Genomic DNA, 19,671 nt, shown 5'->3' on the forward strand with positions numbered 1-19,671 from the left:
TAGTTTCTATTCATCAAAGACTCATGGGTAGTGACTAGATTCTTGTTCATTTCGCAGTAGGTGGAAGGGTCAATATTTGCACTGCGGTTCAAAAATACATTTGAGAAAGGCAGGGGAGAACTTTAAGAAAGAAGAATACAAACAGCAATGCACACAGAATAAAATGATGTTGGGAAACATTCAATATGTTCTTCATTACTGGGTGATTTGCAGGGATTTCACACAAAGCAGCACAGCAGCAGCATAATTCTTATACGCCCAGTGTTCCTTCAGTTGTTTAAAAAACCCTTGTCCCTCCTTTTCCTCTCAGCCTCTGCTCTGAGCTCCTGCTTCAGCCCCATTTTCCAGTCAGTCTTGCTCACCCTCTTGTTCCATGGAGCCATTTTGTCTTGCTGCCTTGCTCATCCTGTCATGAATTTGAACTCTTCATTTGTTGAGTTCTTTGTACTTCCAAGATTTTTTCCCTATACATCTGGACATATAAAAAAAAGCCTACAAACAAAAGCCAGGCTTTTTTTTTTTCCCAATCTCAAGTTAAATGTTTTATTTGCAAATACACCAAGTCAGTATTTTTTTTCTTCCCCATTTCTGTGCTCCTGCATCTGTCTCCCCTGGTCCAGCTCACCTCACCCCCATAACCAGTGCTCACATCAAACCCCTGCTCTTCAGGCTGGTGGGGAACTACACTGTGGAATAAGCTGGAATTTCAGAGCAGGAAAGGGAAGTTGGATATCTTACACCCCTTATCACCACAGCAATGAAAGGCAGCTATGACTGGGATATAAGCTCTTTTGGAAACCACTTGGCATCCCAAAAGGCTGAAGTTAAATATAAGATAAAAGCATGCTGGCAGTCACATTCCAAGGCACCAGTTAGGAGCAGTGGAATGGGGCAGAGTCCCTGTTATCCTCTGAAATGTGCTGCAGCCAGGACAGCTTGGCACTGCCCTTTCCAGCTGCCCTGGATGTCACACGAGCTGGCCTTTCAATTCCTCCTTTGGTGGCTATAAATGAGGCTACACCTTCTTCCCCAGCTCTATTTTACGTTCTGTAAGTCAGATAAAAGCCATCAACCTCAACACTTTCAATACCACCATTACAGAGAATGTCCCCCCCAGAAACTATAAATTGTAAACACCTGGCTGTTTCGTTAGAATTTGTCTCGGGGTATTTAGCAGCATTTTGCAGAAAGAACAATGTGTATTTACAAAAAGTTAAACCCCTCGTGGGTGCAGGCAGCTGGTGGGCAGAAGGAGTGGTAAAATCTAAACATTCCCAGCTGGTGATATCTCTACTAAGAAAATTAACCATGACCTAGAAAGAATATCCAAATTATTTTCCAAAAGGCAGCAACCTGTTGGCATCAAAACTACTCAGCACTAAATCTGGAATCATTTCAGTACCTGATGGCACAGGAGATCCTTGGCATTTGGTTAAGAAAGATAAACTTGAACAGGCATTGCACTAAAGCTGTTAACACCGCGACTGAGGCAATATCCACCATAAATTATTTATAGGCAGTACTTACTATAGTGCTTCTGGTTTTACTGTCGAAGAAGGAATCTTTGTCAGACAAATCAAATCTGTTAAAAGATTAGAAGGAAGCCCATTAGGTCAAAAAAAAACCAACTCAGTAATTTCCTGTTCTTGTTGACCCCTTCAATATTTTCATTTCTCCTGGGGATCTCTCAGAGCTCAAATTAAAGAACAGCTTATAGAAGAAACCCTGCTAAAAAGCAAGTCCAACCCAACTCCCACAGTTTAAAGAGGCTGCTTGTACATTTCACTGGTTTTATGTCTCTATAGGTTTTTCAGCACAAAAGAGAGTGTTGACGCTCATTTAAGTTGAATCCCTGACCACTGCTGGCCTTGAATTTCCCCTCATAATCTTTAATTTTCCCTGTGAGGCCTCTGTTTCCTCCCCTCACCCAGCAGAGACACAGGTGCTGTTCCTGGAAAAGCCACCTGCAATCAGTGTGAGACCCATCAGAATCATATTCTGGACCTTCCCTGAACCTCCAGGAATGCCCTACATGCAGCCAACACACAAAGACATTTCCAGCAAGCCCAAGGACAGGCCAAGATGTCACACACACTGCTCTGCATCTCTGGATGAAACCCTCAAAGCCCTGGGGGTGCAGGGAAGAGATCCTGCCCTAGGACTGCTGTTTGTTCCAGCTGGCACATCCATAAACACGGCCTTCAAAGTGACTCCTCTGGGATGCTGGCCAGGGAAGAGCAGCAGCAGAGCAATCCAGGGCAGGAGAAGCTTTGGCTGGGCTCTACCTCGTGATTTTTTCCCTACACCCACAGTTACAGCTGTTCTTGCTGATCTGGGATCGATGGCAAAGCCACCTCTGACTTCACAGCACTTCAAAGGCAAGGCCTGCTTGGCACTACCTGTGTCAGCTGCCCACACCAGATAGATGAAATTATTCTGAAATTTATCAATCCACATCTCTGGCTACAAGTTTTACTGAGCAATTTATTTAATGTGGAGAAGAGATTGTTATAAATCACGTTATAAATCCCCTTTTGGCAGCCTGGCAGGTGAAGTTATGCAGGTACCGTTATACAGATGCGCATTATGTGCTACAACAGCAGCTAAAACACACAGAGCCAAAAAAAAATCCCCCAAAAAGTAAATTTACTGCAAAATGGAAATATTCTTCACAGCAATGCCCACCAAAGTGTTGGTGTTCATGTTCCCATGTTCCCTGAGCTGCTGTCAGAGGCTGGAACCTGTGGATATTCAGGGAAGGTTTCACTCACAAGTGCTGCTTCTCTCTGGAGAAGGGGTAGGAGAGGCGTTTCACTGTCTGAGGTTTGTGCTCTGCTACTTTGGGCTGGATGGGCTCTGTTATTTTTTGAATCACAGAATTTATCTTTTTCAGGAGTCCGTGGGTCTGGTTGATCTGATACATCTGAGGGGGCAAGGAGAAAAAAAAACCAAACAGTGAAACTTAACTGCTTTTTGGTTATCCATAGGTCAGAGTGAACTGTGAGGAATCAACCAGCAATTAGATAAATATATCACAATAAACTATTGAGGAGTGAAGTTTACATTCTTGAAATCATCAGAAATAAAGGGATGGGAAAGTCAAACCAAGGGTTAGGGAACCACAGGATCACAAAAGACCTTTTTATATTATTGTGCTTCTGATTAAAATCCCTGGTAAGTGAGGCAATAATGGGAACTAATATGAAATCCAAACCAAAAGTGTGGTTTTAGTGTTGTAATAAATGATGCTGGGCTTGGAGACTGTCTCTGGCTCCATTATGGACTTTGTGCAGTCTGGGACCTGCACTTAGTCTGTGTTTAAATATTAATCCATCTCTGAGCTGTGCTCATTGAGCAGGTAGCTATCTATCTATCACAGGTGATTTAGAATTGATGAAAATACACTGTCATTCCTTTAATGACATTTCAAATATTCTGAAAGGTAATTTATTTTGTGGTTGAGTGGCCCCAGCTCCTGCAAACATGACTGACTGTGTATATGAATAGTCACTAAACCCAGCAAGCCAAATTCCTATCCTGGTGTTCAGTTTTAGCAGTGAGAAAAAAATGTCCAAAAGGCACACAGAAATTTCACCATCAATTGAAACCTCTTCTTTTAAAACACACTGAGGATGAAATCACTCTCATGTAGAGACAGTGGTAGCAGAGGGAAATTCCTAATTTCCATTCTTCCTTCCATTTTTTCCCTCTGCTGCCCCAAGCAAGTACATTTGTGACTTTCATTTCTGGTGCACATCAGTTAATTGCTTTGAAAATAGTCATGGAAAGAGAAGCCTGTATTTATAAGGTGCTCTGAGAGGAACATATGTTTAAACTACGCCTTCAAGAGGAAAACAAGAAAATCAAGACTCACCTTTTTTGTGGGCATCTTGAGCTTAAGGAATTCTGCCTCTCGACACAATACATTCCATGGTGCGTGTATTTTTACAAATCCAATCCCATGGATTTTGGTCTTAAAAAAATAAAGGCAAAAAAAAAAAAGCAGGGGAAAATGTTACTGATGAGAGGAAATTAAATACATTACCCCTTGTGATTCATACATATTTAAGGAACAAATAGTCCATTAGGGCCAACATGATAAATCTCATTTGTTTGAGAGAGTTGGTTTCTAACAACAGGACAAACACTGAACACCTCCCTGTGCTGAGCTGCTATAGAATGTGACTCAAAAAATGCTATTGTCTCCCCGAGCAATTACCACAAGGTTAAACAGATAAAAACTGTTTGGGAAATAAAAGCTGATGACTGTGGACACAAATACAGGCCAAGCCAGTTAAATTTGAAGCAGAGGCATCCAGCCAAAATGGTGTGATTTGGTGAGTGTGCTGTAATTGCTGGGGCTGAGAGAATCCCTGCTGCTCATACCTGAGACTCAAATGTGAATATCTCCATTAGGGCATCATAGTTAGGAAAACCAGTAGGAGGAACTCCACCAAACAAAGCAAAAGGAGGACAGAAGTTAATGGCAATATTAGTGGTTTGCCTGTAGCCCAGTAATTCTATGAGCTGTGTCCTAGAGGGCAGGACATGGATGTTTGCTCCTGGCACTCCCACATCCACCCATGTTTGCTCCCCCTGGAACAGCCATTCCAAAGGCACTGGACAAATGATACCCAACTAGGAGGCATTCAGCAAACAGAAGAGAAATGAACTTCAATTAATCTTTTTAACCCTACTGCTGCACCAACTCAGTTATTACCATAACTAGCTTTCACGCAGCTGTATTCCCCCTGGCTTTCTAGAAACTGGTTACTCAGAGCACCATGGAATGGTTTAGGTTGGAAGGGAGCTCTGGAGTCACCTAGTTCCATCACTCCTGCCATGGACAGGCCAGGCTGCCCCAAGCCCTGTCCAACCTGGCCTTGTTTTAATCAATTATTTGTGGACATCGAGCCACTGACCACAACTCTCTGTGTGTGACCATCCAGCCATTGAAGAGAGCTTAAGTGGTTTATTAAACACCATCTGTTTAAGAAGCCTTTGCTCTTTTGGAATCAGTGAGGTCTCCAATGCAGCTTTGTGGCTTTTCAGGCCCAAGTGATTGCAGATCTTTCCTTCTATGTGGATGTGCTGGCTGTGGAAGCTGATGTAAATCCCCACACCTTGCTTTCATCTCTGCACTTTCATCTCATGTGGTTTGGTGTTTTGCACTGAAAGGACAGGGTTCCCTCTCTTTTACTGTGTCCTGTCTTGACCCCTGAGCCCTTCTGCATAATTTGAAATCATATTACATGTCATAGGTGGCACCTCCCATCTGAAAAAGGATTTCAATATCTATGACTTGGCACAGGCAAGCTCCCTCTGAGCTACAGGAACCTGCAAGCTGGACAGAAAGCAAGTCTGATTTTCACTGTTAGACAGAAAGGAGAAAGGTTTTGGTCTTTTCGTGCATTGTACCATGTAAAGTATATATATTACATTTACATAATATATAAAATATATAAATGTCTGTAATTTGTGAGTAATAGGTGACAGATTTATTTTTATGCAGTCTGTTCCCAGGTCGAAATGCTGATCTCAACTTTTAGATCTTGTAAATAAAACCAGCATAAATGTTTACCCTCTGTCTCAGGAGTCTGGGGCACATTGGTTGGGTCAGATAATTGTAGCAGCTTTCTTTGAAATTAATACTGCTGTGTCTATTTCTACTAATCACACACTGGCAGCACTTCACATACATCATTTTTTTACACAGTCTAATGGGCTTTTAATAGAATATCCTGTTTTCAGGGTGCAGGTGGAAGATGTTACAAGCTGTACTGTTCATGTCTAAGAATGGAAAGAGCAAACTGTAACACAGACCCATGTGCTCCAGCAGGAGCGTGGACCAGAGCCTCCTGAACTAATTTAATTTTCCTCAAGCCTATATTGAGGAATAAATGACACTGCCTGTATCTGATTTTTTTTCCCCCTCATAGCTGGAACTAGCAGAGGATCCAAACCACTGCATACTGTAAACCGACCAAGCTGGGATTAGTGTTCAGAGCAGTTTAAACCTCACTTCCAGATAGCACAACACAGCCAAGTTGCAATGGTACATGTACCACAAATCCTGGCCAAAAAAAGTCAGGAAGCTTCACCTCCTCAGGGCATTTACAGCACCATGGCACACTCCTGTGCAGCCAGCTAAATCAGTGGGTGAGGATGGCACTGATTGCCAGAACTGCAACCAAATCCTGCAAGGGCCGAGCTTGTGCAACCCTGACCAGAGCCAGGCTCACAGGGACAGCTCAGCATCCCCCGGGACCTGGCCACCAGTCACCCCCTCTAACCCTTCTAAAGGGATCCTTACATCTTCATCCCGCTCCAGCTCCAGCCCTGCCTCCACGAGGTTCCCCTCGTACTCCTCCCTGCGGAACCTCTTGTCATCCTCGTGGTAATCCATGTGAGGCTCAGGGTCCCCCATCTCCAGCTGCACCCCCTTCCCGGGCAGGGGCTGGTCCTGCCTGCTGCTTCGGACACTGGCATCGTTCTGCTGAGGTCTCCTGGCCAGAGTCCTCCCGGCTGAGGACTTCTTGTAGTGGTAAACCAGGATGTAGTCCACCTTCCTCTTGCCGTCTCTGAAGTACAGCCCGTACTTGCAATCAGCATCTGGGTTTTTGGATAGGGAATTTAATAACTGTGTGTGGAGAGAAGAAGAGAGAAGAATAATGAATGCACAGCCCAACACAAGCACCAGACAGACCATCCTCTCCTCTCAAGGCTCCTTTTGCCTCGAGCACATGATGCCCTCTCTCCAGACTGCCAGCAGATGGGAGGAGTCCCCCCCATGTTACTTACTCCAAAAATTTTTGCAAGTTAACACCTTTAATTTTACTGATAGCCAGCTGGGATTTTATTGGCCAGAAATAAATAGATTGCATGACTGGGATTTAATCTAATCACCAGCACACTGGTTCATAAGTCAGCTACTTGCTGGGTTTGGTTTTCTCCTTTGGGGGTTAATCGCCGCTAAGATCGTCTGTCCTTTTCCACCCGTGATATCTGCAATGCTGCAATTCTGACAAATAGATTAATATCATGTGGAAACATTTCTCACTTCTCTTATCTATCATTGCAAGTCCATATCATCTGAGAAAGAGATCATCTTAGATACAGACTGAAGGGAGCCAGCTGCTCCTGCGGCACGGCCAAGAACGCCATGGAAAGAGGCCAGGGAAGTGGGGTCACTGCTTATTGAGTTCACCACTTCTTTTACCCACTTATAAAACCTATGTCACTATGCAATCTGATGGTGGCAATGGCTTTATTCCCAGCCTGGGTTAATGCTGGGTAAGTGTTGCAAAATACATGAAAGGTACAGATCAAAACACAATTTCATTTCCAAGCATTTATCTGAAAACTGCACAGGGCAACTCTAGAAACAAACAAACAAAAAGTACTAACAACTAATTTATTTCTACTTTTATAACAGTTCTCATGCATAATTCACAATTCTACCCTTGGAGATTCAGAAAATATTTTTTTAAAAAAAGGAAGAAAATTCACTAGTAACTGGAATTTGTTTTCACAAAAATACCCAACACAGGAGTGGCTTTTCAGTGATCAGGGAACTTTTCTAGCTTCTAAGTTTATAGAAGAATGTCCATCCCCCATCAAGGGAAAATGAATCGTGCTCCAAAAGAGAGCAATTGGTCATCAGTTGCAAAATGCTAAAATCTGTTTGGGATTGCACACCTGCTTATTTCATACATAAAACACCAAATGTAAGTTATTTTAGATGGCCTTTGCTATCTGCTTCTCTCTCCTTTAGGATCTCATCCCTCTTTCCCATTTAACCTAAACCCTTTACATCAAGTTAATAAATTTATAATAAAATAATACAGCATTTGGAGCCACCACAGAGTTCACACATTGTCCTCTTGCCTCTATTCCCCATTCCATGAAAACAGGAATTTAGCCATGTCAAACTCTTCAGGGCAGTCTGTTAATGTTTATGCCCTACTCAGATAGTCTCATTTACTTCATAAGCATAATTTTGATATAAAAGACCATTAATAACTATTACTTTTCAATTGCTTTATGGCTAATGGCACGCACCTGTGAATTCAGAACATTTTTTTAAAACAAGCTGATAGTCTGCTTGTGGCAGGCAACTCACTTATGCAAATTTCTACAGAAACAAAATATTAACAAATGACAACTAATTGGATAGTGTTTAATTTTTTTAAAAGATGTGTTGATCTTAATAATTAATTAAACAGCAGTTGATGAAAAATCTGGCTGAGCCACCACTGTTGCCACTAAAGCCTCAACTTAAACTTCTCACATAAATTCACTTATATGTGAGAACAGCTATATCCCACAGCAAACAGGAAGCAGCCAAAAAACTTGGTTCTGTTTTAAAGAAATTAATGGTCAGCTTATTTTAAGGATGGGGTATAAATGCTGAAAGATACTCATGGGCCAGATATTCTCTTGCAGTGCTGCTGTGCTTAAATTGAGTTGCATTGACTTAGACCATGTAAAGCTCATGTCTCTTCAGCTGTGAATGAGACAGAGAAAAGACATTTCAGTTTCACCAAAGCAGGAGGATTTTAACAGCCTGACAGAACCATTCCTCCATGCTCCATCCTAATTTTAAGCGCAAGCACAATAAATCCCATGTTGCTTTTTCTGGTACCTTTTTCCCTAGTGAATCTGTTGTATAGCCCACTCCACCTTAATAAACTTCTTTTTATGTTCCAATTACATAACCAAGCCCTAATCATGCTGGGTATTCATATTACTAACTTCCTTTAAAATCTGTGTTAAGGAATTTAACTGAGGAGCAATTAATGGCAAATAGAAATTAATTAATTTCTATTGTGTGCTGGAGAAGATCAGTTTAATGTTTTCTATGTTAACAATACCTTTTGCATGAAATTTTAGACATTCTCTTCTGTTCTTCTCTGCACTGGCAAGAAGATGTAAAGGTTCCTCAGCCTCATTGCCAGATTCCTTACCCTGAGAAGAGTCAGCCCCTTTTTATGCTACAGGTTAAACCAGCTTCCCTTTCTCACACATCCAAGAACACCCCCACCACACCAGCATGGGCTGTGCCTGATGGCAATCCTTCCCAGCACCTTGGGAAAACGGAGAGAGGGGATTTCAGAGCATCCTGGGGGTGGGAAGGATGAGAAAGAAGCTGAGGTGACCCAGCAGGCTGTGGGTACTGACCGTGCTCTCGTGCTGGTCGTAGCCGATGTCCTCGATGGCTCGGATGTTGATGATGTGGATGCCCTTCTCCTCAGCTGGCAGACAGGAGTACTTCTTGTTCACCCTCATTCCTGTCTCCTCTGGAGCCTCACTGAGATCCTCTGGCAGAAAATCCACCCCATGAAACTCGCTGTCTCCGTCTGAGAAGGAAGGGAACAATTTTATCAAGACACTTTAATCCCAGCTTGCTCCTCCCAGAGCCACCCAAAAGCTGAAACGTATCCCATTCCTGCCCTCTCCTGCCAATGAGCCCTTGGACAGGGCCCCCACCCCTTCTCCCTTCCTCCCTTCTCAGCTTTCCTCAGCCCTCTTCAGCCCTACCTGGGTCTCCTCCTCCTGCAGAACAAGAGAGCTCAGTTACCTTTTATCCCGCATGGGTGTCTCAGGATGTTTTTACTCTGTGGGCTCAAGGAATTATTGTATTTCTTGGCAAGAGAAGGAAAAAGGAGGGGCAGGAAGGGAAAAACTGCTGGTGAGGATAGGTGCCATGGTGCCTTTCCCTTTTCAGGAGGCATTTTTTCCTTTAACTTGTTCATGATGAAAAACTAAGTCAAGGGTTTTCCCTCAAGTACCTACATCCTGCATCTCATTTACTGAACCACTCTTATTTAAATAGTCTTGAAAATCTGAGGGTTTCTCAGTCTCAACCTGCTTCTGATGAAGTCATCAGAACTATTTCCATTCCCTGTTTAAGTATATAGATAGGCTAAAGGATTTAAAATAAAAATTTCACTACAAATTGGGCAACCAGATAAGTTACAGAATGCAAACTGGTGTTTGCAGATGGGCACTTATGCAAGCAATAGAAGGCAAAGTGTTCCAAGATTTTATTAATTTTGACAGTGAAATAAAATACTGCAGCATTGTAGCTTTTTTTTTTTTTTTTGGAACCACGTAGGAGGAGGGGTTGCTTGTCTAAAGAGTGAAGATAAAGCAAGAATTTTAGAATTTATGGATACTAAATTAGCTTTCCCAAACAACAAAAAACATGAAACTGAATTACCCTGTCTGGGTGTGGTTGAACTTCAGGGGTAATGTTGAGGGAATAGACAAAGAAAATCCCACTCCCCAGCAAATTTGCAGATGATGTGAAACTGAGGAGCAGGATTGATAAGCTGGAGGGTAAGGCTGCCACTTCCAGGGGTCTTGACAGGCTGGAAAAATGGAAAGCCAAAGAAGTTTCCCACTTATGCAGCCCAAAGGAGGGAAGGCAAATGATGGGTCCCATTCCTCCCTTCAATCAACTCAGCAGGTACGGACACAGCAGGGCCAGATTCCTCTCACAGGTGGAGAATGAGAAAAGGGTGAGAGGCTGCAGACCCAAGCTGCAACAAGGGAAATTACAACCAAACATTAAAAAAAAAAATTCCCAATTCTCCAACAAGTGATCACACAATGGGGAAGGAACCAGTGAAGCCATAAATCTCCATCCATCCCTGGAGAAGGTCAGAGCTTGACCACACCTGGCCCAATCTGAATGTTGGGAAGGCACAGCAATAATTACTACACTTCTGATCAGGTTCTTTCTGGGAACAAGGCAGGAGCCAGCAAGGACAACAACCTGCAACAGGCAGAGGAGGAGGATGCAACCAAAGCCTTGGCACCTGTCCTGAGCTTACCAGAGCAAGGTAAACATTACTGTTATGGAAGCCATGCTTCCGTGGAATTCCCAGTTGTGCTCCTCTGGAGCTTGCCAACACCGCGAGTTTGTGGCTGTTCATTTCAGTTCTGGGCAATCTGCTGCCCCAAACTGCTTTCCCAGGAACACCAGTGCTCATCAACATCAGCACAACACCTGGGCAGCAATCACCCTCTGCATATTCATGTGCACAGCCTCTAACGCCTTCACACACCTGGGCTGCTGCTCCTGGCTCTTGTCTAACACTCCCCAGTAGTTGTCCCAGAACAGACACCACGCGTGACATCTCAGGGCAGCATCACCAAACTCAGAGAGCCACCTGAACAGCAAGTTGTAACAACTCAAGGAGCTTTTGTATTTTTTTTTTTTTTAGGGGGGTAATCTAGAGATGCAGCCAGAAGTCTGCTGGCTCATGGGAGCAGCTGGAATGTCTGCAACAATTCCCTACATGTGCATGGTCTCTTTTTCCCAACACTCACAGGCACATATGGGCAGGCTCCCTGAATAATGGGAATTGAAACAAGTGTGGGCAGCTGCAGAATCCTGTGTACTCAAGGCTTTATTCTGTGGCAGCAAAATACTCACAAAATAATACAACTTTTGGAACTTCATAACTGCAACAACCTGCATTTTCATCTGGAAGGATGCTGGAAACAACTTTGTAAAAACAGTGGATTAAGTGCAGTGAAAGTCCTCTCTTTTCCTTCTTTACACACATGTACTAAGTAAAACCAAGTTATTTCAGAATTTTGCAGAAGGTATTAGAAGAGAAACACCTTTTACTGACTGTGAATCTGAATAATGGAGCTGTGGACTGAAAAGTGCCAGTTTAGGAATCACCACTGGGACAGAATAGGCTCAGAGGAGAAAATCACAAGCTTCACTGAGCCCAAACGACCTCCCTGTGCTCTGGAGCTGCACTTCCAAGCAGGGTTTGTTAAGCCCCAGCACAGAGCAAGGAGACCTGCTCAGATGATTCAGCACCATTGTGCAAGCCCAAACAATCCCCCCGACACAAGGAGATATTTACATTCCTGTTTACACATCAGTAGCCTGGCAATATTGGAAAGAACAAGTACTTTAGGTAGACAATGAATCATAGAATTTTGGTTTATTATGACTACTGGAAAATATGTGAACTGTGAGAGCTTTCTTGATATAATCTTAATTACAATAAGTTTGATTTCTGCACTTAAGGATGATGTCAGGATTTAATCCTAAGTAAAGCCATCCAAACCACTTTGGCAATTACAAACACCCAGGGATTACAAGCAGTTCACTTGTGCTGATTTGGCACAGGTCAAAGCCTTCTGTTGCAGAACACAAAACCTCTTTTCTTTTTTTTTTTGCATGGATGGAGTAGAGCATTTCAAAGACTTAAAACCATGAATATTTTATGTTAATCACATTAAACATGGACAATAATTTAATTTCAAAATAAATTACGTTCAGAATTATTTATGGCAGGATAGAAGAGGAAAGGTGAGGAGCAAAAAGAACTATAATGTCCTAATTCAGCTAGACTGGCACTGTAATCTCTTTGTTGGGAGCTGAAAGAAGTGAGCATTACGAAAACTGCTGGCTTTGCTGCCTTCTGATGCTGACTAACCCACTCTCTTCTATTTATTAAGCAGAAAAGACTACAACAAAGACTTGAAGAAGCACTCAATGTATTTCAACACAGCCATAAAACCAATCCCAAAACCCTGTGGATTCTGAGTCAGCAGAAGTCCCCTAATATTCTGGGGCACAGAGTCAAACCCATGCTTGAGTCTCTCACTCTGAACCATATGGGAAACAAGATTGAACTAATAAAAAAGTCCCTCAAACTCAAAACCACTTCCGCCTCTGTTCAAATTTCAGTCGCAGCTGTTAAAATTCCCAACTTCATCTTGCAAAAATTAACACTAAAATTAATTAATGATCACTTTTTCAGCACTGAAATTTGGCACACTGTGCTGTAACCTTTCCTCATTCAGACAATGCTTCACTCAATGGTGATGACCAACTGAACCAGGACCAAAAACCTGCTGTAGAAACCACTGCATTTTCTCCATTATTCAATCAACCATTAACATTATAGTCATAACCATGCATAGCCACTGAATAGTCCCTGGCAAAAAGTATTTTTGTCATTAAAATGAATTTTAAAATTGCATTCATTCAATGCAGCTCTTAAAGAAATACCCTGTACCAGTTCTAAAATAAGCATCATCAAGTCAGCATGAATACATCTAAACAAATGAACAACATTTCCCTGCTCAACCTGAAACCAATAATCTCCCTGAAACTGCCTTCTCTTCTTTTCTTTTTATTTTTTTTTCCTGGTCTCCTCTTGTTTTCACTTTCGGAGAGTATGTTTAAGAAAGTGGTAGAACAAAAAAGTCACAAAGACCTCTGAGTTAAAAAGGGAACGCAGCAGGAGAGTTACAAGACCATGTGATTCAAGGCTTTTAAATGTCCACGTCCTTATCTTTTTGCTTTATATAAACCATGATAGAATTCAGAATGAAAATTAAGAATCATGGAGGTAACAAGGAAGCATATTAAGAAAGTCACACACACACAGACATATATACATATGGTAAAAGAAACAAACACAACCTATAAGTAAATGTTGTAAATAAGTAAACAAATATAGTATACTCTTTTTATGGGAAAAAAAAAAAGTTAGCTTATGCAATACATTGGATAACTTTTGGATTTGAGCTCTTTTCTTGAGGAAAAGATAAGATATTGAGATAAAACTCCCTTAGTGGGGTTTTGCTTGCTACATATTGCCCCCTAGCAGCAAGATCCTCCTTCAGCACATCCTCACCCAGCTCTTTACCGCCTGGATCTCCCAAATTCCAACTCAGAGGTTAATCCTAAGAAGAAAATAACATAATCCTCACAAGTGACTCTTCTATCTCTGCCCCTTTTCCTTCCCCTGATACGCTCCAAGGCTGTCAGATTTGGAAGCCAAAGCCCTGGGAGAGCGAGAGCAAGACAAGACCAGCCCAGCCCGGCTCGGCCCGGCTCGGCTCAGCCCTGCGGCCGGGGAGCCGTGCCCGGGAATGCCAGCCGTGCCAGCCGGCAGGCTGCAATGCCAGCGAGGATACCCGCTGCTGGCAGGGAGGGCAGCTCTTTTTTTGGGACGCTGACACCTGTTTACGAGGCGCTGGCCCCGGACCAACAGAGCTGCCGTGCTCTCCCAGGAACACCGCACAAGTCCGAACTCTGCCCTGCCCAAATCCTGACAGCAGGCGCTCATTAGCGCCGCATCAGCGACAATGGGATGTGTATTCTCCCTCGCCCCTACAGCTGTGAGCAGCCAGATGTTGCCCCGAGCTGTGCTGCTGGTGGAGAGGCAGCAGCTTTCACTGGTACCACCCGGCAGGAAAAGGGAGCCCACCTCCCCTGGGGCAAACTTAATGTTGACACCTCCAATCCATCCTTTCAGGGATGTTGGTACCTTCTGCCCATCCTTTTAGGGATGTTGGTACCTCCTGCCCATCCTGTCAGGGGATGCTGATACCTCCTGCCCATCCTTTCAGGGATGTTGATAACTCTCCTGCCCTTCCACCCGCAGAAAGGTGAACCCTGCCTCTTTCATCCTCTCTAAGTAGGACACTTTGGAACTCACCCATCTCCTTCGCTTTTCCATTTATTTTAAAACTTGTAGCCTACATCTGTGCTGGCTATTACCTTAATGAATCAAGTATGATGTTATGACCCAATCCATTAACAAAAAACAAGCTCAAACAGTGAAATAAATCCTGGATTCCATGGACAGTTTCCTTTGCAGAGGAGGAATACTTCCAAAGCAGAGTGACCTTGATGTACCTGATGCCACCAGCCCACACTGAAGGGCAGAGCCCATTTAGACTCTTTGTGTGCAGTGCTCAGGAGTCACACGGGTGGAAAAACTTCAGCTCCTGGCAGGATTGCCTGGATGATCAGCTGGCTTAGCTCTGTTCCTCACTACTGAGAATGATGGGGCTCTGGAGTGGGGCTGCAGCTTTCCTGGAAGGCTGTCTGCAGCTTTCAAGTTATTGATCTATTATTGTCAGCAACATATTCCACACAGGTTAGAAGGACACACAGCTATGACATCATTTTTTATTTATGCTTGTCTATTTTTGTTTTTAAAGATTTATTTACCCCTTTTGCAGGATGCAGTCCTGGGCTTGAAGACATGCCTGATCTGACACAAGCCTTGTGAAACGTAAAAGCAAAGAGCAAAACCACCTAAAACCTCTAAAGATAATGAACATTTTGATTGAAATGGCATTTTCAACAGCATGTAAATGAAAGAACAGCATGTACAAACAGCATGTAAAAGAAAATACAAATTCTACCATAACACTACTGCCTGTTTCTCTAGACCCTGTCAAATCTCACATTTTATGAAAACACCTAAAGCCTCTTCCCATCCTAAGACAAATTTCACTTTTTTCTCCACAACTACCAACAACTATTTTATGGTCTATTAAGTCAATCTGTTTGCAGACATATTTCTTACACACCTAAGTTAAGCACTCTTCTTCTGCCAGGCACCAGAAAAAGATTATTTGCTTCTGTTGCTATTGCACAAAGATCAGCACTAAAACTATGCTCAAGGTTATGGTGAAAACAAAACCAGATATGGGAGAGCCACTGAATCCATGTTTTAAATATGTTTTCTAGGGTTATGATTCTCATTATTTTTGTTTGTATGTTCCAAGGGAAGGCAGTTTTTATCAATGGGAGCAATGAGATGAAAGGGAAAAAAAACAACTAAAAAGCAGATTATGGTGAGAGAATTGGTATTTATTGGAATAGTGGATACCCAAACTCTCACCAGAGTCTAAATATAAAAGATATCTAGATACATTTAAAATATTATGTATATTTTCCTTTACCAGGCTGTAACAAAAGCCTCTTTATACCACACATGTGGAAACAAGGATCCAAAAATTACCAGTTTTACTCTAAAAATCTCAGTCATGGGCTGCAGCCTGGGGCTGAGGCCATGGCACATGTGCTGGCTGGGAGAGCTGCTCTTTATCCCTCAGCTTTCCCATTTAAACTCCTAATCTTGAGACATTTGCACTGGTGTTTACATTTCCATGCAAAGTCACGAGGAGGTTTGGGCTGCATAAACCCAGCCATGGATGCCCTGGAAGGCTTTGCTTGTCTGCTAAAGAGGGTTTGGGCCACAGGCACCACACTCAGGAGCTGCTTTTCCACATCTGAGCTGAGAGGCAGTCACTGGGGCTGGGGTTTACAGGGCAGAGCTCCACCCTATTTCTATATATTTTTGGGGTGTGCCCAGGCAGGTGGAGCTGATATGGTGGGGTGATGAGGTGGGAGATATCCAGCTGAGATCCCAGCTCTGTGCTTGACTCTCCTGAGTTTTCTTCATGGCCCTGCAGTTTGAACTTGGAACAACACCAATATAAGAGAATAAAGGGGCAGGAAGCTGGAAGAATCTCCCTCCCTGAGCAAGGGGATGCAAATTGGTGATGGGAAAAGCTCTGTTAGATCCTGCCTGTCCAGGGGAATGCCATTCCCTGTGCTCCCCAGTGCTAAGGAACCAAGCTGAGGCACACCAGAGGCAGAAGCCCCAAGAAGTGTTGATGCAAGTAGGCAGTCTGCTCCTTAAGGAGCTTTTGATAATAATTATTATCTAATAATGTATCAAAGGAGCAGTCAAGATCCACTCCAGGTATAAACAGCTGCCCTGTGGGTTTTGTAACAGGAGACAGGCTCACCAATAAACCTGGATTATCCAATGGTACTCTGGTACATTTCCTGCCCAAAAACAAAGGAGAGGCAATTGCCATGAAATTGCTGTCACCTGTACAATGGAAAGAAGCAGAGCGTGGAGGGCACAGCTGCTCATAGGCAGCTAGCCCAAAATCTCTATCCAAATATCTCAGTTTCATTCCCAACTTGTTCCTGATTGTTCTGCAGCAGTACTTTTCCAAAAGGAGCTCAGAATTTATCCAAAGGCGTGGACCTTGAAGAGGCAGATTTCTACATCAGGGAGTAGGTGCCTAACACTGCTCCCCCCAAAAAACAAACAATAAACCCAAGGAGTTCATATCACAAGAACCCAAGACAGACTTATTTTGAAAGACAATTGAGCTCAACCTCTGTAGAAACAAGAACATCTTGGCAAACTCAAAGAGATGTCCTAAAAAAAGACCTAAAGACCTTTTTTGTAATTATGATGACCATGTAAAACACTAATGAAAACAGAGATAATGAAACGCAACTCTAGTCCAGTATTTTATTTGCAAAATTGTGAGATAGGATTCTCCTGTTCTCTCCATCTTTCTGTTCACTATTTTGAGAAATCACTCCCAGAAAGAGCATCCCCACACAATCACAAGTGTCACCAGAGGGGCATCATTCTCCCCATGACAAACCCTCAGCACTCTCTCCTTACTACTAGAAATGAATCCTCCTCCACTGAAGAAACACCTCTGAGCACCACAAAATTATGGCCCAAACAAGCAAAACTAGAAATTACAGATTTTCAAACATCATATCTTTTCTGGAGCCAAATCTTCTTTAAATTCCCAAACTGCAGCTGTTCCACCATGGAAGAGCCCAAAGTTCATCACAGGCACATGGTCAGTGATGGGCTGCCCAAAGATATTCTGGGTAAGAAAGGAAACAGCAGCTCCTCCCAAGAGCAAGCATTTGACATCAACCCAGAGAGAAAGAGAGAAAAACATTATTTGTTTTCATATTTCCTGAGAAAGACATTGAGGATGTAACCTTGTTATTTATGCAGGGTCAAGGTTTCATCCTAGAATTTAGGAAAGGAATTTAATTTCCCCTAAAGTGTGATTAAGTTTATAAGTCTAAGACAAGTTTTGATTTTGGACTTTTTCTGTTTTGGTTAGCAGAATAATATTTCACTTTCTGTCTTCTCTTTTTTTAAAAAAGGAAAATGTGCTGTTCATTTATCTGGTAAATGTTTATCCATTCTGTGTTAAAAACCCCTAAACAATAGAATAAAATGGAATTAAACTTTAATATATTGCTTATCTACAAGCACTGAAACACTTAGAAAAACAATACTCTGCATGAAGAAAAAAGCCTTGTGTTTTACCAATATGTTTAGGAAAGTAATTGTTTTGGATACACTAAAGGACAGTATCTGTTATTCCATAAACTTGTTCAAAACATGCTGTAAATGGCTATTTACAAAGTTGATTGCTTTTTAATAGCACACACTCTATGCTGGTGGGTCTGTTAAATCAGTTTATAAAACACATTTTTGTCAGCTAGGTTTCTAGTCTCATGAACAGTCTCTTCAATTTTAGGTTTGGGGTTTTTTTTAACATTCAAGCTCTTTGGAAATTATCTTGAAGTGGTAGCTTTGAAACGTGCAATAAATGTATTTCTGGTGGAGAGAAAGGAAAGTTCTGACTGCAGCAATGATGTCAATATTGGTATTTTTAAGGAAGAGAGGGCAACTAGCTTAATAAAAACAAAGGTATTGCAGTTCTGATTGATTTCAAACCTGACTGAGATAACAAAGCCAGCAACATCCTTGGGCCCTTTGCTTTACTGACCTTTGGGTGTCTGTGGCCTGCAGCAGTGGCTGGTTTTTGTTACGATACTGCATTTTTTGTGTTTGAGGGACTGATATTATTTAAAATATTTGAACCAGTTGCAGAGAGTGGAAAAAAGATGTTTGAGGGGGTAAATATTTGTTTTCATGCTGTCAGATCCAGCCCAATTCAGGATGAAGGCACCTTTCCATGAGGGTAGGGATGGACAGAGGGATGGGCACCTCACCACAGCACCCCCTGAGCCAACACACACTTGGCTCTCATCTCTTAACTGCATTCCTTCAGGCAATATTTGTAACTCAGACCAACAGTTTGAGTTCTTCGTGCCTTTTCTCCTTACAGGCTGGTTTCTGCCTGTCTTTGGGACCAGGGACAGGCAGGACAGGGAATGCCACCACAGCACACCTCCAGGCAGTCCCACAAGATCCTGCAAGGAAACCTCAGAGCACAGAGACAATTCTTCCTGATAAACATCCCACAGTGGTACAGCACAAATCTGTCTTTTGCGAAAGGATGGATGCTCCAAGGGAACTGCAAACTGGAGCAAGCGTCAATGCAGGAATGAGCTGACTCTGCCCAAAGCTTTTGGAGTGCCAGTTCTCACCAGAGGAAATATCTACAGACCCAGGTCTGTTCTGTCACCCTGAACATGATGTTCCAGTGGGATAACATCATCACACCTATTGCAGCCACCTAACAATTCCCAGAGCCTCCATCGGGATCTCACCAGGCTACAAAACATCGGGTGCTTTCTCTGCTCATCCTTACACTTGCTAATCAGCCATCAGGCTCTTAGAAAGGGCTCAGCCCACGACCTTTTAAACAAGATTTTAAAAGCCAGGCAGTAAAAATCAGCCATTTGCAGAAAAATCTGTGTCTGAAATGCTACTTTTCATGGTAAAACAATGTCCTGCTTGTTTGACAGAAAGGCACACTTCTTGCTAATCCTGAGTCCTTTGAGCACCTATATCCTGTTTGGCTTCTCTTCTTGATGTCTATTTATTTGGGAAATTCGTGGTGTGATTCCCAGAGGTTCGGATGCTCTATCATTTACCCACATCAATAAACAATCTGGAGCACTGTTTAAATATGGAAACACTTTGTAGCAGCACAACCAAAGGCACTGGCTGTGCTGCTGCTGTGCCTGGGGGAAAAAAAGGGGCAGGGAAAAGGGATCTTTTGGTGAAGACAGCCATTTATCTCTCCTTAGTCCACCAACACCACTGGGGCTCACCACACAACTGGAAGATTTACAAATTC

At 42.7% G+C, this 19,671-nt stretch overlaps 1 protein-coding gene across 2 annotated transcripts in view; it reads right to left on the reverse strand.

Annotated features, from left to right (window-relative positions):
• The window catches only part of ANO1 (anoctamin 1), a 70,401-nt gene that overhangs the window by 31,267 nt on the left and 19,463 nt on the right, over positions 1 to 19,671 (reverse strand). For both annotated transcript variants that reach the window (XM_064715509.1, XM_064715508.1), the window contains exons 2-6: positions 9,181 to 9,359; positions 6,314 to 6,640; positions 3,875 to 3,973; positions 2,772 to 2,923; positions 1,528 to 1,582 (exon numbers count right to left, since the gene is read on the reverse strand). In XM_064715509.1, coding sequence (XP_064571579.1) covers positions 1,528 to 1,582; positions 2,772 to 2,923; positions 3,875 to 3,973; positions 6,314 to 6,640; positions 9,181 to 9,359 — 812 coding nt within the window. The remainder of the gene's footprint in view (positions 1 to 1,527; positions 1,583 to 2,771; positions 2,924 to 3,874; positions 3,974 to 6,313; positions 6,641 to 9,180; positions 9,360 to 19,671) is intronic.

Source organism: Zonotrichia leucophrys, chromosome 5 (assembly GCF_028769735.1).
Source record: "Zonotrichia leucophrys gambelii isolate GWCS_2022_RI chromosome 5, RI_Zleu_2.0, whole genome shotgun sequence".
Lineage (NCBI taxonomy): Eukaryota > Metazoa > Chordata > Aves > Passeriformes > Passerellidae > Zonotrichia > Zonotrichia leucophrys.